We start from the raw sequence: 23089 nt of genomic DNA, 5'->3' as shown, positions 1-23089 counted from the left end.
GGTGACAAGCGGCCCCGCCCTTTTCCTCACACGTGGGGTATCAAGTCCTCCTCCTTGTCGCACCCACAGAGGGGGAAGGTCCCACAGCAGGGCTGCAGCCACGGCTTCCAGAGGATGTTGAACACGGAAGCTGCTGGGGGGCCGGCGTGAGCGTCCGACGGTGCTCGCGGACGGCCGCCTCGACTTTCCGGGCCACGGAGTCGTATACCGCCTCGTGGTCCGGGCTGAGGGGGCGGGTCTCGGAGGGGTCCCTCGAGATGTCGAAGAGCAGGGGAGGATCGTGGTGGGTGACGTCTCCCGTGCAGGAGCAGATGCCGGCGGCGTAGCAGGCGCCAGCTTCCGGCGGGGAAAACTTGGGGGTCACGTAATGGACCTTCCACACGGTGGCGCCTGGAAAACACAGATCCCCGTGGGGGACGCCGTATTTTTTTTTTAAGTATATTTCATCGATGTCTCTAACTCTCCATCCCTCTCCCTTCCTCTCTGTAAAAAAAAATCAATAAAATATATTTTTTAAAATAATTTAAAAAAAATAAAAGGAGACAGGTTAAGGGAGCTGTGGGACAACGTGACACGTAACAATGTTCGAATAGCAGGAGTGCCAGAAGAGGCAGAAAGGGAGAAAGGAATAGAGAACGAGTTTGCAGAAACAATGGCGGAAAACTTTCCTGACCTGGCAAAGGAAAAAGTCACACAAGTTCAGGAGGCACAGAGAACCCCAAACAAGAAGAACCCAAACAGGCCCACACATGGTCACGAAAATGCCACAAATTAAAGGCAAAGCAAGAATCTTTTTTTATATATTTTATTGATTTTTTTACAGAGAGGAAGGGAGAGGGACAGAGAGTTAGAAACATCAGTGACGAGAGAGAAACATCGACCAGCTGCCTCCTGCACGCCCCCACCTGGGGATGTGCCCACAACCCAGGTACATGCCCTTGACTGGGAATCGAACCCGGGACCCTTCAGTCCACAGGCCGACGCTCTATCCACTGAGCCACACCAGTTGGGGCCAAAGCAAGAATCTTGAAGGCAGAAGGAGGAAAGCAAGCGGTTACATGCAAAGGAGCTCCCATAAGGCTGTCCCCTGATTTCTCATCAGAAACTCCACAGGCCAGAAGGGAATGGAAAGCAAGCTACTGAAACCAAGATGGCTCTGTCTCTTTTATTTTTTTGTCTTTTTTAAAAATTTCTTTATTGATTAAGGTATTACATATGTGTCCTTATTCCCCCATTACCCACCACCTCCCATTCATGCCCCCACCCCGCTGTGGTCTGTGTCCATTGATTAGGCATATATGCAGGCATACAAGTCCTTTGGTTGATCTCTCCCCCTAACCCCCACCCTCCAGCAGGGCCATCATTCAAGGTTAAAAGGAGAAAGGACTCTGTCGCTGTCTCACGCCCACGTGTCTCCCGCCTTGGCACTCACAGTCTTTCTGATGCCACCGGACGGCGTGCAGGTACACGCCGCAGTAGTGGAAGAGGAACTCGTGGCTTGAGTGGCGAGCCCGGCCTTCCAGCAGCGGCATCAGGTTCTGGCCGTCGATCACTCTGAGGAGGGAGAGGAAAAGGAGGGAGGTGGCGAGGGAGGCGGGGTTTAGTCTCCTGTCTTATATTGGAAGGCGGGAGAGGAGGGGGAGATGGAGGAGGAGGAGGAGAGAGGAAGGAGGAGACGGAGGAGTTGGAGGAGATGGAGGAGGAGGAGGAGGAGGAGAAAGGAGGAGTTGGAGGAGATGAAGGAGGAGGAAGAGATGGAGGAGGAGGAGGAGGAGGAGGAGTTGGAGAAGAAGGAGGAGTTGGAGGAGATGGAGGAGGAGGAGGAGAAAGGAGGATTTGGAGGAGATGGAGGAGAAGGAAGAGATGGAGGAGGAGGAGAAGGAGGAGTTGGAGGAGAAGGAGGAGTTGGAGGAGATGGAGGAGGAGAAAAGAGGAGTTGGAGGAGATGGAGGAGGAGGAAGAGATGGAGGAGGAGGAGAAGGAGGAGTTGGAGGATATGGAGGAGGAGGAGGAGAAAGGAGGAGTTGGAGGAGATGGAGGAGAAGGAAGAGATGGAGGAGGAGCAGGAGGAGTTGGAGGAGAAGGAGGAGTTGGAGGAGATGGAGGAGGAGAAAGGAGGAGTTGGAGGAGATGGAGGAGGAGGAGAAGGAGGAGTTGGAGGAGAAGGAGGAGTTGGAGGAGATGGAGGAGGAGAAAGGAGGAGTTGGAGGAGATGGAGGAGGAGAAAGAGATTGAGGAGGAGGAGGAGATGGAGGAGGGAGAGGAAAAGAAGGAGGAAGACACAGAGAAAGAGGAGGAAAAGGAGATGAGGAGGAGAAGTTTAAGCTTCATATATTTTTTTAAATTTAATTAATGAATGCATCAATACGTGGAACCACAAACTCTCTCTCTCTCTCTCTCTCTCTCTCTCTCTCTCTCTCTCTCTCTCTCTCTCTCTCCCCCATAAATCAACAAGTGAAACCCTGGCCTGGCAGGTGTGGCTCAGTGGTTGAGCATCAACCTATGAACCAGGAGGTCGAGGTTTGAGTCCTGGTCAAGGGCACATGCCCAGGATTGCAGGCTTGATGCCCAGTTGGGGGCGTGCAGGAGGCAGCCAATCCATGATGATTCTCTCTCATCACGGATGTTTCTATCCCTCTCTCCTTCTCCCTTCCTCTATGACATCAATAAAAATACATTCAATAAATAAATAAATGAAGAATAAATTAGCTCTAGCTGGTTTGGCTCAGTGAATAGAGTGTTAGCCTGCAGAGGGTTGTGGGCTCCATCCCCAGTAGGGGGCGTGCAGGAGGCAGTCAATCCATGATTCTCTCTCATCATGGATATTTCTCTCTCTCTCTCTCTCTCTCCCTCTCCCTTCCTCTCTGAAATTAACAAAAATATATTAAAATAAGAATAACCAAAAAAAAATTAAATTTAGCCCTGCCAGTGTGGTTCGGCAGCCCAATGCTAACCTACACCCTTCAAGAATCCCACATGCATCATTCATATGAAAAAAAAAAAAGAAAATGAAATCATTTGCTTCACCAACTCATGAAAAATTATCTAATACTAGAGGCCTGGTTCACGAAATTTGTGCACTAATGCAGGTTGGGGGCATCCCTCAGCCCAGCCTGCGCCCTCTCACAGTCCAGGAGCCCTTGGGGGATGTCCGACTGATGGCTTAGGCCCACTCCCCCCCCCCGTCAGTCGGACATCCTTAGCACCGCCGTTGCACTCGCCAGCCGTGAGCCCGGCTTCTGATGCACTGACCACCAGGGGCCAGCTCCTGCATTGAGCGCCTGCCCCCTGGTGGTCAGGGCGTGTCATAGCGACCCGTCATTCCGCCGTTCAGTCGATTTGCATATTAGCCTTTTATTATATAGGACTAGAGGCCCAGTGCACGAATTCGTGCACAGGTGGGGTCCCTCTGGGTGGCCTGCAGGGATCAGGCCGATAAACACAGTCCAACACCACCTGCAGCTCCTACCTGCTGCTCCCACTCATCCCGGTCTCACCTTGTCTGCCATCGGCTCGCACCCAATCAGTCCCGATCGGGAGATGCTCACGCTGTTGCAGCAACACTCGCCAGCCATGAGCCCTGCGTCTGGCGCCCTCCCAAGGGGAGTGGCCTGCAGGGATTGGGCTGAAAGCAGCTCTCCGACATCCTCTAAAGGGTCCCGAATTGCAAGAGGGTGCAGGCCAGGCTGAGGGACCCCACTGGTGCATGATCGGGGCCAGGGAAGGACTGTGGGAGGGCTCCAGGGCGTGGCCGGCCCATCTCGCTCAGTCCTGATTGGCTGGACCCCAGCAGCAAGCTAACCTACTGGTCAGAGCATCTGCCCCCTGGTGGTCAGTGCACATCATAGCGACTGGTCGGGTGGTCAACCGTCTGCCCCCTGGTGGTCAGTGCACCTCATAGCGACTGGTCGACCGTCTGCCCCCTGGTGGTCAGTGGACGTCATAGCGACTGGTTGTCTGGTCGACTGTCTGCCCCCTGGTGGTCAGTGCACATCATAGCGACTGGTCGACCGGTCAACTGTCTGCCCCCTGGTGGTCAGTGCACGTCATAGCGAGCGGTTGAGCAGCCTTCGCATATCATTAGCATATTGCGCTTGGATTGGCTGTTCGGTTTTCTGCCGTTCCGTCGATTTGCATATCAGCCTTTTGTTATACAGGAAACTCCCACGCAACTCAAATCTGTCTCCCCAGATTTGGAGCAGGCCGTGCGGTTTCCTACCTGTCCACGGGCAAAATTCCTCCGGCGACGTAAGACAGCGTTGGGTAAATGTCCATGAGGCTGGTGGGCTCGTCAATCACCTTCCCGGCCTCCAGCACCGCCGGCCACCGGAATATTCCGGGCACGCGGATGCCCCCTTCCCATCCGCCCATCCCTTTCCCACCTGGAAGCAAAGAGGAGAGGAGAAGGTGAAGATTCAACTCAACTGTATCACGAGCCGCTCAACTGGGAATGGAACCGAGACTTACGTTGGCTCGTTATATTGATGGCGGCCTGCTGGCCTCAGCGAGAGGGGACAATTTGCATATTAGCCTTTCATTCTATAGGATAGACACTGAGTGGCCAGATCACTATGCGTTCAGAGATCATCATCATCTGGCCACTCAGTGTATCCTATCTAATAAAAGAGTACTATGCAGATTGATCATCACTGCCACACACAATATAGCTGCCCCCATGTGGTCAAAGATCCTGCCCCTATGTGGACACAAGATGGCCACCACAAGATGGCCAGCAGGAGAGGGCAGTTGGGAGGCACCCAGGCCTGCAAGGGAGGGCAGTTGAGAGGGACCAGGCCTGCAGGGGAGGGCAGTTGGAGGTGATCAACCCTGCAGGAGAGGGCAGTTAGGGGTGACCAGGCCTGCAGGGGAGGGCAGTTAGGGGGCAATCAGGCTGACAGGGGAGCAGTTAGGCATCAATCAGGCTGGCAGGGGAGTGGTTAGGGGGGTGATCAGGCTGGCAGGCAGAAGCGGTTAGGGGCGATCAGGAAGGCAGGCAGGCAAGCGGTTGGGAGCCAGCAGTCCTGGATGGTGAGAGGGATCCCAGATTGGAGAAGGTGCAGGCTGGGCTGAGGGACAACCCCCCTCCGTGCATAAATTTCGTGCACCGGGCCCCTAGTATAATAATAATATGAAGTGATATGAAAACATAGCCAATAGAGTTTCAAAACATACAATAGAGAACTGAAATGCATAAATATGTCAGCATGTACATTTCTATATTGTATATGAGGCCCCTAGGACCCTAAGAAATGCAAATAATTCACAGTTCGAATTCATTCTCACCCTAGTCAGCTCGGCTAAGTGGATAGAACATCAGCCTGCAGACTGAAGGGTCCCGGGTTCGATTCCCGGTCAAGGGCACAGGCCCGGGTAGCAAGCTCCATCCCCAGTAGGGGACGTGCAGGAGGCAGCCGATCCGTGATTCTCTCTCCTCATGGATGGTTCCATCTCTCTCTCCCTGTCCCTTCCTCTCTGAAATAAATAAAAAAACATATTTTAAAAAAATAAATCAATTTTTAAAATAAAATAAATAAATAAAAATCTATACTAATAAAAGGGGAATATGCTAATGAGACCGGACATCATTCTGGACATCCTTCCTGATGAACCCGGTGCCAGAGGGAAGCCGGTGCCAGCAGCCGGGGGAAGGAAGGCCTACTCTTGCACAAATTTTCACACATCGGGCCTCTCATAAATAAATTTTAAAAAATAAAGATATTTTAAAAATATATTTCCCTATTGATTTCAGACAGGAAGGGAGGAGAGAGAGAGAGAGAGAGAGAGAAACATCCATGATGAGAGAGAATCATGGACCGGCTGCCTCCTGCACGCCCCTGACTGGGGATGGAGCCCGCAACCCGGGCGTGTGCCCTTGACTGTGAATCGAACCCGGGACCCTTCAGTCTGCAGGCTGATGCTCTATCCACTGAGCCAAACCGGCCAGGGCAAAAACAATAAAGATTTTTAAAATAAAACAAAATCCAATGACAGTAAATAATAATAATAATAATAATAATAATAATAATAATAATGCAACAGTCTGACTCATAAAAATCTCCAAACAGCAAGTGCCCATCCATCAAGGTGGGAGCACGCCCAGCCTCACACACAGAAGCGCCCCAGCCCCTGGGCCTCACCTTTGTAGACCCCGTTCCAGCCGCCCAGGCGCTCCCCGCGGGCCTGAGCCTCCAGGTAGCCTCCGTTGTCCGAGGTGAAGTACACCAGCGTGTGGTTGGCCAGGCACTCCTTGTCCAGGACATCCAGGATCTTACCTGCAGCAGGTGAGAGAGGGATCCGTCACCTTTTAGGGGGACCGGCGCTGTTGAACCTGGGGTCACTGTGATGCGTTTGCTACACATCACAGCGTCATTGGATGAGAGTTTACAATAGACTAGAGGCCCAGTGCATGAGATTCCTGCACGCGTCACGGGGAGGGGGGTCCCTCTGTTGGTTCTCTTGTCCCAGCATTACGAAGGGTTCAGTAATCTGGAGAAAAGCTGTGTGTAGACTAAATAAGAGTCCAAAGACGAAAGATAGTTTTGAAAGGCACTGGGGGTCAGAGGAGCTTCAGCTAAAGGAGCTAAAGACTACCCCTTGTCTCAGGACCCCTTGCTTTTTATTAACACAATTTGTCCTCAGGCAAGGTGGAGATATTACACTTCAAAGGGTAGGGTTTACAGAAGCATTGTCAGATTGGGGAATAGCCTTCGGCTGTTCAGGTGTTTGGCCAGCAGGAGGCAATAACATGCAGCTTGAGATGCCCTGAGCTGTCTGGCAGCAAACAGTCATCCTATTCAGGTTTGGGGGAAGTGCCTCTCAGCCATTCCAACAGGTGATTACAAACATGACTCAGCCCTTGTTGAGCCCCCAAGTTTCATCAACCTTTTGATGAAACTCTTGTAATGATGACATGCTGGAATTGGCTTCCGGCACCTTCCCACCAGGCTACTGCCACCTGAATAAACACCTTTCCTTCCCACCAGGCTACTCGCACCTGAATAAACCCTTTTCCTTCCTGCCGGGGTTCTTGTCCCTGCCTTACATAGGGTTTAGCAATCTGGAGAAAGGCTGTGCGTAGATTCAATAAGAGTCCAGAGACGAAAGATAGTTTTGAAAGGCATTGGGAGTCAGAGGAGCTTCAGCTAAAGGAGCTAAAGACTACCCCTTGTCTCAGGACCCCTTGCTTTTTATTAACACAATTTGTCCTAAGGCAAGGCGGAGATAATACACCTCAAAGGGTAGGGTTTACAGAGTCATTGTCAGGTTGGGGAATAGCCTACGGCTGTTCAGGTGTTTGGCCAGTAGGAGGCAATAACATGCAGATTGAGATGCCCTGAGCTGTCTGGCAGCAAACAGTCATCCTATTCGGGTTTGGGGGAAGTGCCTCTCAGCCATTCCAACAGGTGATTACATACGTGGCTCAGCCCTTGTTGAGCCCCAAGTTCCATCAACCTTTTGATGAAACTCTTGTAATGATGACATGCTGGAATTGGCTCCCGGCACCTTCCCACCAGGCTACTGGCACCTGAATAAACACCGTTCCTTCCCACCAGGCTACTGGCACCTGAATAAACCCTTTTCCTTCCTGCCGGGGTTCTTGTTCCAGCCTTACAAAGGGTTCAGGAATCTGGAGAAAAGCTGTGTGTAGACTAAATAAGAGTCCAAAGACGAAAGATAGTTTTGAAAGGCATTGGGGGTCAGAGGAGCTTCAGCTAAAGGAGCTAAAGACTACCCCTTGTCTCAGGACCCCTTGCTTTTTATTAACACAATTTGTCCTAAGGCAAGGCGGAGATAATACACGTCAAAGGGTAGGGTTTACAGAGTCATTGTCAGGTTGGGGAATAGCCTACGGCTGTTCAGGTGTTTGGCCAGCAGGAGGCAATAGCATGTAGATTGAGATGCCCTGAGCTGTCTGGCAGCAAACAGTCATCCTATTCAGGTTTGGGGGAAGTGCCTCTCAGCCATTCCAACAGGTGATTACATACGTGACTCAGCCCTTGCTGAGCCCCCAAGTTCCATCAACCTTTTGATGAAACTCTTGTAATGATGACATGCTGGAACTGGCTTCCGGCAAGGATCTTATCTGCTGCTGGTGGAGAGAGGAAGCTGTCACCTTTTAGGGGGACCAGCATTGTTTGAACAGGGGTCATTGTGATGCGTTTGCCACACATCACAGCGTCATTGTATGAGAGTTTAGAATAGACTAGAGGCCCGGTGCACGAGATTCATGGACACGGCGGGTGGGGAATTCCCTCAGCCTGGCCTGCACCCTCTCACAGTCTGGGAACCCTTGGGGGATGTACCCCGGGGAGCGGGCCTAAGCCGGCAGTCGGACATCCTTAGCTCTGCTGTGGAGGCGGGAGAGGCTCCCGCCGCAGCCAGTGCACTCACCAGCCGTGAGCCCGGCTTCTGGCTGAGCAACATTCCCCCTGTGGGAGCGCACTGACCACCAGGGGGCAGCTCCCACGTTGAGCATCTGCCCCCTGGTGGTCAGTGCGCGTCATAGCGACCTGTGTTCTGTCGTTCGGTCGATTTGCATGTTAGCCCTTTAGTATATAGGATTGTATACTCTTAGGAAATCAATCACTATTTATTATAGCGTATTCTCATAGATATATAGTGGACATGAAAGCTATCATAATAAAAGGGTAATATGCTAATTAGACCGGACGGCCAAACGACCTTCCGGATGTCATTCCAGACGTTTTTCTGGACAAAGTCATGGCGGCAGGGGCCGAGGCAGAATCAGTTCTGGGTGATCAGGCAGGTAGGTGAGCAGTTAGGGGTGATGAGGCAGGCAGGCAAAATGGTTAGGGGTGATCAGGCAGGCAGGCGAGTGGTTAGGGGTGATCAGGCAGGCAGGAAGAGTGGTTAGGGGCGATCAGGCAGGCAGGTGAGTGGTTAGGGGTGATCAGGCAGGCAGGAAGAGTGGTTAGGGTGATCAGGCAGGCAGAGGCGGTTAGGGGTGATCAGGCAGGCAGGCGAGTGGTTAGGGGTGATCAGGCAGGCAGGAAGAGTGGTTAGGGTGATCAGGCAGGCAGAGGCGGTTAGGGGCGATCAGGCAGGCAGGCTGGCGAGCAGTTAGGGGCAATCAGGCAGGCATGCAGAGTGGTTAGGGGTGATCAGACAGAGTGGTTAGGGGTGATCAGGCAGGCAGGCGAGCAGATAGGGGTGATCAGGCTGGCAGGCAGAAGCGGTTAGGGGGCAATCAGGCAGGCAGGCAGGAGAGCAGTTAGGAGCCAGCAGTCCCAGATTGAGAGAGGGATGTCCGACTGCCAGTTTAGGCCCGATCCCGACATCCCCCAAGGGGCCCCGAATTACCCTTTCATTATTGCAGGCCAGGCTGAGGGACCCCCTTCCGTGCACGAATTTCATGCACCAGGCCTCAAGTATACTTCATAATATATGTTTTAACAGATTATAGATCATAGGTCATAGATTGCGCCCTCTCGCAATCCAGGACCCCTCGGGGGATGTGGGAGAGCCGGTTTCGGCCCGATTCCCGCAGCCCAGGCCGAGGGACCCCGCCCCCCCGCCCCCCGACTGGTGCACGAATCCATGCACCGGGCCTCCAGTAAATAAATATATAACGTTCCGGTCCAGATGACTTACCCACCATCCAATCCATTTCCTCCACGTTGTCGCCATAGCGACCGTACTTGCTGCGCCCCACGAACTTCTCCTTGGTGATCAGCGGCGTGTGGACGTGCAGGAACGACACGAACAGGAGAAACGGTCCCCGCATATTCCTAAGGGTCAAAGGTCGAACTCGGTTATCTTTACAGAGAGAGGCGATGTGGGGGGAGTGGGGGGGGGGGCGGATCGGCGTAGCCGCCGTGGCGAGCAGTACGGAGTTTCCTCCAAAAAAAATTAAAAATTAATTTTTAATAATTATGGAATTATAATAAATAGTGATTGATTTCCTAATAGTATACAATCCTATATACTAAAATCCTAACCGGTGTGGGTCAGTGGATAGAGCGTCGGCCTGCGGACTGAAGGATCCCGGGTTCGATTCCCGGTCAAGGGCATGTACCTTGGTTGCGGGCACATCCCCAGTAGGGGGGCGTGCAGGAGGCAGCTGATGGATGTTTCTCTCTCATCGATGTTTCTGACTCTCTATCCCTCTCTCTTTCTCTCTGTAAAAAATCAATAAAATATGTATTTTTTTTAATTAAAAATGGAATGGCCTTAGGACTTAGTAATCCCACTTCTAGGAATATATCCCTAGAAATCAGAAACACCAATCAAAAGGATATATGCACCCCTATGTTCATAGCGGCACCATTCACCATAGCTAAGATTTGCAAACAGCCCAAGTGCCCATCAGCAGACGAGTGGATTAGAAAACTGTGGTGCATCTACACAATGGAATACTACGCAGCCCTGAAAAAGGAAGGAATTCTTACCATTTGCAGCAGCATGGATGGACCTGGGGAGCATTATGCTGAGTGAAATAAGCCAGTCAGAGAAAGATAAATATCACATGATCTCTCTCACATGTGGATTATAATGAACAACATAAACTGATGATCAAAAATACAGCCAGAGGAGAAATAAATATTTTAGAACATAATAGAAGTAATCCTGTAATTTGCGGATTTTTAATGTGTCCTGCGACTTTTGTGATATTATACTATGTTAGTGCAGTTTGAGTAACATTATTATATTTAAAATGTTTTCCCTTGAAATATGAATGTGTATGGCATATAACATTATTATACGTAAAATACTTTCTTCTTGAAATATTAATGCTTATTGCATGTAACATGATCCTATTAAAAATCTTTTTTTCTTGAAATACTAATGGACATTGCGTGTAACATTACATTTAAAATTGTTTTTCTTGAGGCATTAATATTTATTGCATGTAACATTATTATATTTAAGGTCGTTTTTCTTGAAATGTTCATGTTTATTACATGTAACATTTTTATATTTAAGATTGTTTTTTCTTGCCGAGACCGGTTTGGCTCAGTGGATAGAGCGTTAGCCTGCGGACTCAAGGGTCCCGGGTTCGATTCCGGTCAGGGGCATGTACCTTGGCTGCGGGCACATCCCCGGTGGGGGGTGTGCAGGAGGCAGCTGATCGATGTTTCTCTCATCAATGTTTCTAGCTCTCTATCCCTCTCTCTTCCTCTCTGCAAAAAAATCAATAAAATATTTAAAAAAAAGATTGTTTTTCTTCTTGAAATGTTAATGTTTATTGCATGTAACATTTTTATACGTAAAATCGTTTTTCTTGAAAAAAATAAATTTTCAAGAAGAATAAAAATAATAAATAAAATAAATAAATAAAAATAAATCAATGGAAAAAATATCCTCGGGTGACGATTAACAACAGCAACAAAATACAAAATAATAATCTATATCATAAAAGCCAAGCAACCAGAATGGCAGTTGTGGGTAACCAGGCCTGCAGGGGAGGGCAGTTGGGAGGGACCAGGCCTGCAGGGGAGGGCAGTTGGGGGTGACCAGGCCTGCAGGGGAGGGCAGTTAGGGGTGACCAGGCCTGCAGGGGAGGGCAGTTAGGGGTGACCAGGCCTGCAGGGGAGGGCAGTTGGGAGGGACCAGGCCTGCAGGGGAGGGCAGTTGGGAGGGACCAGGCCTGCAGGGGAGGGCAGTTGGGGGGGACCAGGCCTGCAGGGGAGGGCAGTTAGGGGGGACCAGGCCTGCAGGGGAGGGCAGTTGGGAGGGACCAGGCCTGCAGGGGAGGGCAGTTGGGAGGAACCAGGCCTGCAGGGGAGGGCAGTTGGGGGTGACCAGGTATGCAGGGGAGGGCAGTTAGGGGCAATCAGGCCTGCAGGGGAGGGCAGTTAGGGGCAATCAGGCCTGCAAGGGAGGGCAGTTGGGAGGAACCAGGCCTACAGGGGAGGGCAGTTAGGGGTGACCAGGTCTGCAGGGGAGGGCAGTTAGGGGCAATCAGGCTGGCAGGGAGCAGTTAGGCATCAATCAGGCTGGCAGGGGAGTGGTTAGGGGGTGATCAGGCTGGCAGGCAGAAGCAGTTAGGGGCAATCAGGAAGGCAGGCAGGCGAGCAGTTGGGAGCCAGCAGTCCCGGATGGTGAGAGGGATGTCCGACTGCCCACTTAGGATCGGGCCTACACAGGCAGTCGGACCTCCCCCGAGGGGTCCCGGATTGGAGAGGGTGCGGGCCGGGCTGAGGGACACCCCGCCCCCCGACCTTGTGCACGAATTTCGTGCACCGGGCCTCTAGTCATCATCATCATCATCATCGTGAAAAAGAAAGAAAGAATTTTTTTAAAAAAAAAAAACACGAATTCTGCCGCACCACCCCACGCGGCCCCGGCCCCGCCCCCCCACCGACCTGCGGACGAAGGCGACCGCCTCGCCGATCATCCGCGCGGACGCCCGTTCCTCCCGCAGGGGCTGCTGCACGACGTCGTGGCCCCGCATGAGCACGCAGTTCCAGCGCCGGACGAACCCGTAGCTGGAGAACCAGCCGAGGAAGAAGAGCAGGGCCAGGAGGGCGGAGGCCAGGACCGCGCCCCAGGGCACGGCGAACCAGCGGGCGCACGCGGGCACCAGCAGGAGGACGGGCACCAGGGCCAGGGCCGCCGTGGACGCGCCCAGCGCCACCCGCAGCCGGCGGTGCAGCTCCGGCGTCTCGGACGCCCGGCAGTCGCTCAGGAGGCCGAAGGGCGTCCCGTAGAAGTAGTCGAACCCGTGGTGGAGGGGGTGGTGGCAGTGGTCGCCCCGCGAGGCGCAGCTCAGGCCCTGGTGCCACTTCCCTGCGGGGGAAACAGGAGGGGCCTGTGAGGGCCGGGCCGGGTGGCTCAGTGGGTAGAGCGTCGGCCTGCGGACCGAAGGGTCCCGGGTTCGATTCCGGTCAAGGGCATGGACCTTGGTGGCGGGCACATCCCCAGCGGGGGGCGTGCAGGAGGCAGCTGATCGATGTTTCTCTCTCATCATCGATGTTTCTACCTCTCTATCCCTCTCCCTTCCTCTCTGTAAAAAAAATCAATAAATGTATTTTTTTAAAAAAGGAGTTAAAAGACCTTGGCAAAGCCCAGCCAGTGTGGCTCAGTGGATAGAGCGTCGGCCTGCTGGACGGAAGGGTCCCGGGTTCGATTCCCAGTCAAGGGCATGTGCCCGGGTTACAGGCTCGATCCCCAGTCGGGGGCGTGCAGGAGGCAGCCGATCCATGAGTCTCTCTCCTCATGGATGTTTCTCTCTCTCTCTCCCTCTCCCTTCCTCTCTGAAATCAATAAATATACTAAGATATATATTTTCTAAAGTCCTAGCCAGTTTGGCTCCGTGTATAGTGTCAGACTGCAGACTGAAGGGTCCCGGGTTCGATTCCCGGTCAAGGGCACAGGCCCAGGTTGTGGGCTCCATCCCCAGTAGGGGGCCTGCAGGAGGCAGCTGATCCATGATTCTCTCTCATCATAGATGTTTCTCTCTCTCCCTCTCCCTTCCTCCCTGAAGTCAATAAATATACTAATATATATATATATATATATATATATATACATATATATATATATACATATATACACATGTGTATATATATATATATATATATATATGTATATATATATATATTTTTTAAAGCCCTAGCCAGTTTAGCTCCGTGTATAATGTCGGCCTGCAGACTGAAGGGTCCCGGGTTCGATTCCCGATCAAGGGCACAGGCCCGGGTTGTGGGCTCGATCCCAGTAGGGGGCGTGCAGGAGGCAGCCGGTCCATGATTCTCTCTCCTCATGGATGTTTCTCTCTCTCTCTCTCCCTCTCGCTTCCTCTCTGACATCAATAAACATATGTTTTTTTTAAAAAAAGATGTAATTAAAATGATGAAGAATACCATGGCAATAAATACATATCTATCCACAATGGTATTTACCCAGCCGGCATGGCTCAGGGGTTGAACGTTGACCTAGGAACCAGGAAGTCAGGGTTCGATTCCCGGTCAAGGGCACAGGCCCGGGTTGCGGGCTCCATCCCCAGTGGGGGGCGTGCAGGAGGCAGCCGGTCCACGATTCTCTCTCCTCATGGCTGTTTCTATCTCTCCATTTCTATCTCTCCCTCTCCCTTCCTGTCTAAAATAAATAAAAAATATACTTTAAAAGAAGAAAAAAGAAAAGATAAACAAATAAAGTAATAGTCGCTCCTGCCCAGCCAGTGTGGCTCAATGGTTGAGGTCATGGTTCGATCCCCAGTCAGGACGCATGCCCAGAAGGAGGCGTGCAGGAGGCAGCTGATCCATGATTCTCATCATTCATGTTGGTATCTTTCACTCTCCCTCTCCCTTCCTCTGTGAAATCAATTAAAAAAAAAATACATATTAAACTAGAGGCCTGATGCATGAGATTTGTGCACTGGGGGGTGCGGGGGCCCCCCTGGTGGTCGGTGCGCATCATAGCAACCGGGTGTTCCAACTCTTGGTGGATCTGCATATTAGGCTTTTATGACATAGGACTAGAGGCCTGTGGCACAAAGATTCATGTAAGAATAGGTCATCCTTACCCTGGCTTCCCTCCTGTAACTCCCTCCGCCCTCCGACCTCCCCCTCACAGCAGGCGTCCAGCCCCGCCCGGCCGCTCGGTGCCTGCATATGCAAATTAACCTGTCATCTTTGTTGGGTTGATTTGCATACTAACTCCTGATTGGCTGGTGGGCGTCGCGGAGGTACGGTCAATTTGCATATTTCTCTTTTATTAGTGTAGCTTCTTCCTTCACCGTCTCCTCTCACGGGGACCCAGCCAGAGCCCCCGGGAAGACTCCAGCACGGGGGACTGGAGGGAGGCCCGTCCGTCGGACCCTGTGTCCGTGTCTAGAGCGCCCCGGTCCGTACCTATGAGTCCAGTGCGGTAGCCCCGATCCTGCAGCAACTTGGCGAAGGTCGTCTCGTTGGTGGGGAGACCTCCAGAGCCCCCCAGCCAGGCAAGGCCACGGTTCATGTTGAAGGCGGACGCCATCCCTTGCAGGCACAGAAGCAAAGAACAAGTGACTACAATTGACATTGTTATAATAACCTGGCTATTGTTTAACTAGAGGCCCGGTGCACGAATTCGTGCACCAGTGGGGTCCCTCGGCCTGGCCTGCGGGATCGGGCCGAAACCGGCTCTCTGACATCCCCCAAGGGGTCCCAGATTGCGAGAGGGCACAGGCCAGGCCGAGGGACCCCACCGGTGCACAATCAGGGCCGGGGAGGGATGTGGGAGGTGGGCCAGCCAGGGAGGGACTGCGGGAGGGCTCCAGGGCGTGTCCGGCCCGTCTCGCTCAGTCCCGATTGGCCGGACCCCAGCAACAAGCTAACCTACCAGTCGGAGCGTCTGCCCCCTGGTGGTCAGTGCACATCATAGCGAGCGGTTGAGTGTCTTTAGCATATCATTAGCATATTACACTTTGATTGGTTGAACGGATGACCAGACGACCAGGCACTTAGCATATTAGGCTTTTATTCTATAGGATGGGAATGGAAGAGAAGGAACACTAGATAACAGCACCTGGGCAGGCGTGGCTCAGTGGTTGAGTGTTGACCTATAAACCAGGAGGTCCCGGGTTCGATTCCGGTCAAGGGCACATGCCCGGGTTGCTGGCTTGCTCCCCAGTAGGGGGCGTGCAGGAGGCGGCTGATCCATGATTCTCTCTCATCATGGATGTTTCTCTATCACTCTCCCTCTCTCTTCCTCTCTGAAATCAATAAAAATACATTAGAAATAATAATAATAATAAACAATTAAAGAAAATACTGGTTCAATGGACATCGATTGAAGGGTACAGAATTCCAGAGCTATGCAAAGTCATTGCCTCTCTGAAATCAATAGAAACACATTAATAATGTTTTTAAAGTCCTAACCCGAGGATATGTTCCCATTGATTTTTTAAAATATATTTTATTGATTTTTTAAAATATATTTTATTGATTTTTTACAGAGAGGAAGGGAGAGGGAGAGAGAGTTAGAAACATCGATGAGAGAGAAGCATTGATCAGCTGCCTCCTGCACGCCCCCCACTGGGGATGTGCCCGCAACCGAGGTACATGCCCTTGGCCGGAATCGAACCCGGGACCCTTCAGTCCGCAGGCTGACACTCTATCCACTGAGCCACACTGGCCAGGGCTATTAAATTAGAAATGGAAGAAGAAAAGAAGGAAGGAAGGGAGGAAGGAAGGAAGGAAGGAAGGAAGGAAGGAAGGAAGGAAGGAAGGAAGGAAGGAGAAGAGAGAGAGAGAGAGCTCTGTGATGAGATTAAACTACCCAGACTCACCTGATCGGATGGGGTAGCGGCCGGTCAGGAAGGCGGCCCGGCTCGGGGTGCCCACAGAGGCGGCCGCCAGGTGCTGGGTGAGTCTCACTCCCTCCCGGGCCAGGCGGTCGATGTTGGGGGTGCTGCAGGCAGACGGAGAGTCGGCATGTGAGTTTCTGATTCCCAGCCCAACGCATGAGATTCCAAGCCTTTCCGTTTTGGGGTTCAGATGGCTCTGGTACCGGTCACCCTAAAATACAGGCTTGGTGGGGGGTTTATATCAATACGAGAGGCCCGGGGAATGGATTCGTGCCCCAGTGGGGTCCCTCGGCCTGGCCTGCGGGATCGGGCCGAAACCGGCTCTCCGACATCCCCCGAGGGGTCCCGGATGGCGAGAGGGTGCAGGCCAGGCCGAGGGACCCCACCGGTGCACGATCGGGGCTGGGGAGGGACCGCGGGAGGGCTCCAGGGCGTGTCCGGCCCGTCTCGCTCAGTCCCGATCGGCCGGACCCCAGCAGCAAGCTCACCTACCGGTCGGAGCGTCTGCCCCCTGGTGGTCAGTGCATGTCATAGCGAGCGAATGAGCGTCCTTAGCATATCATTAGCATATGATGCTTTGATTGGTTGAATGGAAGACTGGACGACTGGACACGTAGCATATTAGGCTTTTATTATGCTTTTATTCTATAGGATTTTTATTGATTTCAGAGTGGAAGGGAGAGAGAGAGAGAGAGAAACATCCATGAGGAGAGAGAATCATGGATCGGCTGCCTCCTGCTCGCCCCCTAGTGGGGATCGAGCCCACAACCCGGGCATGTGCCCTTGACAGGGAATCGAACCCAGGACCCTTCCGTCCACAGGCCGATGCTCTATCCACTGAGCCACACCGGCCAGGGCGGATCTCATCATATTTCTGAACTTCATGGGTAACTTACAGTCCATAAAACATTAACTCCCTTCTTGCAGTGAAATTCAGCTTTTTTGTTGTTGTTAATCGTTACCTGATGGATATTTGTCCGTTTATTATGTTTAGAGAGAATGGAAGGGAGAGGGGGAGAGAGAAGAGAGAGAGAGAAGAGAGAGAAACAAAGATGTGAGAGAGACCGGGGTGAGGGATCGAACCTGCAACCCTGGTACGTGACCTTGACCGGGAATCGAACCCGTGACCCTTCGGTGGGGGAGGAGAATGACTAAGGAAATAAGCCTTATTTTAAAAATACTTTTTTTTAGTTAATTTCAGAGAGGAAGGGAGAGGGAGAGGGAGATGGAAACATCGATGATGAGAGAGAGAAAAAAAAAACATTGCTCGGCTGCCTCCTGCACGGCCCCCCGACTGGGGGATCGAACCCACAACCCTATCAAGGGCTCTTGATCGGGAATCGAACCCGGGACCCTTCAGTCCGCAGGCCGGCGCTCTATCCACTGAGCCACACCGGCCAGGGGGGGAATGAGCCTAAATAAATACTTTTCTGTGGGCCTTTTGGGGGTGATGGAGTAACCCTAGCATCAGACAGGGGTGACGGTGTGAAACCTGGGGGGCTGACTGAAGGCCTCTGAAAGGCTAGCTTTACACGGTTAAAAAGTCTGTAATATGTGTTTTGTGGTGTTTTTTTTATCTATTTTTGCACAATAATCAAATAAAAATTAAAAAAAAACCAGACACAACTGTATTGGGGATGCAAAATGCTGCGTTCGCGCGCCCTCTGCTGGCCGCGTGGAGGAACTGCAGGGAGCTGACGGGGGCGGGGCCAGAGGTACCACCCGCCCCATCCTTTACCTGACGGTGCTGTTGCCATAGCAACAGACATCCCCGACCCCCAGGTCATCCGCCATCAGCAGGACGATGTTGGGCCTGGAATTCCGGGTCACGAGCGCCCCCCGGAGGCCGCCAAAGAGGCCGCACAGCGACACCCACAGCCGGAGGTTCCTGCAAAGTCATTTTTTGGGGAGAAAAACAAACAAATAAACAAAACAACCAAAAAACAACAAAACAACAACAAAAAACAACCTTATCCATTCGTGTCTGCATTTGAAGCAACTTGAGAAAAGGAAGCCCTAGGCCAGGGTGGCTCAGTGGGTTGGGCGTCTTTGCGTGCACCGAGGGGGTCCCGGGTTCGATTCCCGGTCGAGGGCACAGGCCCGGGTTGTGGGCTCCATCCCCAGTAGGGGGCGTGAAGGAGGCAGCCGGTCCATGATTCTCTCTCCTCATGGATGTTTCTCTCTCTCTCTCTCTCTCCATTCCTCTCTCTCTGAAATCAATAAAAATATACACTGAGTGGCCAGATGATGATGATCTCTGATCGTATAATAATCTGGCTAGATATAGATATAGATATAGATATAGATATATAGATGCACCCCACCCATGCACGAATTCATGCACCGGGCCTCTAATATATAGATATAGATATAGATATAGATATAGATATAGATATAGATATAGATATAGATATAGATATAGATATAGATATAGATATAGATATAGATATAGATATATAGATATAGATATAGATACAGATACAGATATAGACATAGATATAGATATAGATATAGATATAGATATAGATATAGATATAGATATAGATATAGATATAGATATAGAGATAGAGATAGATAGATATAGAGGTAGATATAGAGGTAGATATAGATATAGATATAGATATAGAGATAGAGATAGAGATAGATATAGAGATAGATATAGATATATAGATATAGATATGAAATCTATAGATATATAGATATATAGATATATAGATAGATATAGATATAGATAGATATATAGATATAGAGATAGATATATAGATATAGAGATAGATATAGATATAGAGGTAGATATAGATATATAGGTATCTATATATCTATATCTACCTCTATATCTATATCTATATCTATATCTATATCTATATATCTATATCTATCTCTATCTCTATATCTATATCTATATCTATCTCTATATCTATATCTATATCTATATCTATATCTATATCTATCTCTATATCTATATCTATATCTATCTCTATATCTATATCTACCTCTATCTCTATCTCTATCTCTATCTCTATCTCTATATCTATATCTATCTCTATCTCTATCTCTATATCTATATCTATCTCTATATCTATCTCTATCTCTATCTCTATATCTATATCTATATCTATATCTATATCTATATCTATATCTATATCTATATCTATATATTAGAGGCCCGGTGCATGAATCCGTGCATGGGTGGGGTCCGGCCAGCCTGGCCAGGGGGAGGGGACATGGGCGGTCGGCCGGCCTGCCTGCTGGTCGAACTCCCGGTCGAGGGGACCATTTGCATATTAGCCTTTTATTCTATAGGACAGACACGGAGCGGCCAGATGGTTATGGGTTCAGAGATCATCCTCATCTGGCTGCTCCGTGTAGATAGCCCTGGCCAGTTTGCACAGTGGTTAGAGCTTTGCCCTCACAGACCAAAGGTTTACGGGTTCGATTCCCGGTCGAGGGCACGTACCTGGGTTGCAGGCTTGATTCCCGGGCCCTGGTCAGGATGCATGCAGGAGGCATCCATTCCATGGGTCTCTCTCCCATCAATGTCTCTCTCTCTCTCTCTCTCTTTCTCTCTCTCTCTCTCTTCTCTCTCTCTCTTCCCCATTCCTCTCTCCCTTCCTCTCTCTCTCTAAAAATCAATGGGGGGATATATCCTCCAGTGAGGATTAAATGAATATATAAATAAATAAGAAGATACCATTAAAAAATAAAAATTAAAAAATATATGTATTTTTTAAAGTCTCTGGTGCATTTACCCAACTTTTCTGCCCTGTGCTCTCCATACTTCTAAACAATTGGCCCATTCCATGGGTCTCTTTAAAACTCCTACTGTGGTTCTAGCTGGTCTGGCTCCGTGGATAGAGCGTCGGCCTGCGGACCGAAGGGTCCCGGGTTCGATTCCCCGTCAAGGGCACGTGTCCAGGTTGCGGGCTCGATCCCCAGTAGGGGGCGTGCAGGAGGCAGCCGATGCATGATTCTCTCTCATCGTGGATGTTTCTCTCTCTCTCTTCCTCTCTGAAATCAATAAAGATATAACTTGTAATTTTAAAAGATGGGAAAAAATAATCCTCTGGTGAGGATTAAATGAAAAATGAATGAATGAATGAATGAGTGAATGAGTGAATAGATACCATCCTATATAATAAAAGCCTAATATGCTAAGTGCCCGACCGTTTGACCGCTCGACCAGTCGCTATGACGTGCACTGACCACCAGGGGGCAGACGCTCCGACCGGTAGGTTAGCTTGCTGCTGGGGTCCGGCCGATCAGGACTGAGCGAGACGGGCCGGACACGCCCTGGAGCCCTCCCGCGTTCCCTCCCCGGCTGGCCCACCTCCCGCGTCCCTCCCCGGCCCCGATCGTGCACCGGTGGATCCCTCGGCCCGGCCTGCGCCCTCTCGCCATCCGGGACCCCTTGGGGGAGGTCGGAGAGCCGGTTTCGGCCCGATCCCGCAGGCCAGGCCGAGGGACCCCACTGGTGCACGAATCCGTGCACCGGGCCTCTAGTTAAAAAATATATGTATATATTGTTTAAATCTTTGGTACATACATTTACACAACTCTTCTGTCCTATGCTGTCCATCCTCCTAAACAATTTGGCCCATCCATGGACGCCCGTAGAATTCCTCCCGTGATCCCTGACTTCGGGTCCGCGTGGCCGCCATTTTGGAATCCCTCCTTGCCTTCGGCCCCACGAACTCCCACCCGGGCAGGCTGTCCTTCCCAAGATGCACATCACTTCCTCCTGTCCGACTCCATCCGCCCACACCCCCTCCCTTCCCCCCCCCCCATGCAGCCCCCACCCCCCTTATCCACGCCCCAGAGATCAAGCAGGTCCCGCATCAGCCAGGATGGAGAAGGCATAGACCAAGACCCCAGCTCTGGAGGCAGAGAGAGGGACGGAGGTTCGGGACGCCGTCGACTCACCGGTCACAAGAGGGCCGTCTCATCGCTCCCGATCCCGGTGTCTGCCGAAGACACGGATCCACTCAGAACATCGGTGCCGGGAATCAAGGTCAACGGGAATTCCTATAAATGCGAGGAGTTCACAGGGTGAATACACGGAGGGGCCAGACGACTGTGATCTCTGGACGCATAACCATCTGGCCGCTCCGTGTCTGTCCTATAGAATAAAAGGCTAATATGCAAATGGTCCCCTCGACCGGGAGTTCGACCGGCAGGCAGGCCGGCCGACCGCCCACGTCCCCTCCCCCTGGCCAGGCTGGCCGGACCCCACCCATGCACGGATTCATGCACCCCTCAGGGGATATCGGAGAGCCGGTTCGGCCCGATCCTGCAGGCCATGCCGAGGGACCCCACTGGTGCATGAATTCATGCACCGGGCCTCTAGTGAGCAAGATAAACTGATGAACAAACATAGAGCCAGAGGGAGAAATATATACCGTATTTTCCGGCATATAAGACGACTTTTTAACCCAGGAAAATCTTCTATACGCCCGGTCGTCTTATACGCCGGAAAGCAGGGTATATTTTTTAGAATAGAATAGGAGTGACCCCGTTATTTGTAGACTTTTAACATTTCCTGTAACGTTTGTGATATCATAGTATGTTAGTACAGTTTTGATAATATTATTATACTCAAAATCCTCTTTTTGTTTCTTGAAATATGAGTGTTTAATGCATGGCATATTATATTTAAGGTCGTGTTTTCTTGAATAATGGGTGTTTATTGCGTGTACCATTATTATTTTTATGATCGTTTTTCAAAAAAAAATCCTATGTAATAAAGAGGTAATATGCAAATTGACCATCACTCCAACACACAAGATGGCTGCCCCCAGGTGGTCAAAGATGGATGCCCCCATGTGCACACAAGATGGCCTCCACAAGATGGCCAGCAGGGGAGGGCAGTTGGGGGAGACCAGGCCTGCAGGGGAGGGCAGTTGGGGGTGACCAGGCCTGCAGGGGAGGGCAGTTAGGGGGGACCAGGCCTGCAGGGGAGGGCAGTTTGGAGGGACCAGGCATGCAGGGGAGGGCAGTTGGGGGTGACCAGGCCTGCAGGGGAGGGCAGTTGGAGGTGACCAGGCCTGCAGGGGAGGGCAGTTAGGGGGGACCAGGCCAGCAGGGGAGGGCAGTTTGGAGGGACCAGGCATGCAGGGGAGGGCAGTTGGGAGGGACCAGGCCAGCAGGGAGGGTAGTTGGGGGCAACCAGGCCTGCAGGGGAGGTCAGTTAGGGGTGACCAGGCCAGCAGGGCAGGGCAGTTAGGGGTGACCAGGCCAGCAGGGGGGACAGTTGTGGGCGATCAGGCCTGCAGGGGAGGGCAGTTAGGGGTGACTAGGCCTGCAGGGCAGGGCAGTTAGGGGTGACCAGGCCTACAGGGGAGGGCAGTTAGGGGGGGGACCAGGCCTGCAGGGGAGGGCAGTTGGGGGTGACCAGGCCTGCAGGGGAGGGCAGTTAGGGGGGACCAGGCCTGCAGGGGAGGGCAGTTGTGGGTGACCAGGCCTGCAGGGGAGGGCGGTTGGGAGGGACCAGACCTGCAGGGGAGGGCAGTTAGGGGTGACCAGGTCTGCAGGGGAGGGCAGTTAGGGGTGACCAGGTCTGCAGGGGAGGGCAGTTGGGGGAACCCATGCCTGCAGGGGAGGGCAGTTGTGGGCGATCAGGCCTGTAGGAGAGGGCAGTTGGGGGCGACCAGGCCTGCAGGGGAGGTTGGTTGGGAGGGACCAGGCCTGCAGGGGAGGGCAGTTGGGGGGACCAGGCCTGCAGGGGAGGGCAGTTGGGGGAACCCATGCCTGCAGGGGAGGGCAGTTGGGAGGGACCAGGCCTGTAGGGGAGGGCAGTTAGGGGTGACCAGGCCTGCAGGGGAGGGCAGTTAGGGGTGACCAGGC

The 23089-nt window shown here is 51.8% G+C and overlaps 1 protein-coding gene across 1 annotated transcript; it reads right to left on the bottom strand.

Moving 5' to 3' along the window:
- On the bottom strand, positions 1-21345 carry ARSH (arylsulfatase family member H). The gene is given in 12 exon segments (XM_054714754.1): positions 1-130; positions 133-390; positions 1433-1554; positions 4220-4382; positions 6138-6272; positions 9613-9749; positions 12327-12750; positions 14814-14939; positions 16232-16353; positions 17988-18137; positions 21170-21210; positions 21304-21345. Coding segments are annotated over 12 exon segments (1824 nt in total). The 3' UTR covers positions 1-26.
- Positions 21346-23089: the final 1744 nt, after the last annotated feature.

This window comes from Eptesicus fuscus, chromosome 1, assembly GCF_027574615.1.
Source record: "Eptesicus fuscus isolate TK198812 chromosome 1, DD_ASM_mEF_20220401, whole genome shotgun sequence".
NCBI classification, from domain to species: domain Eukaryota; kingdom Metazoa; phylum Chordata; class Mammalia; order Chiroptera; family Vespertilionidae; genus Eptesicus; species Eptesicus fuscus.
This window is presented reverse-complemented; position numbering and strand designations above follow the sequence as displayed.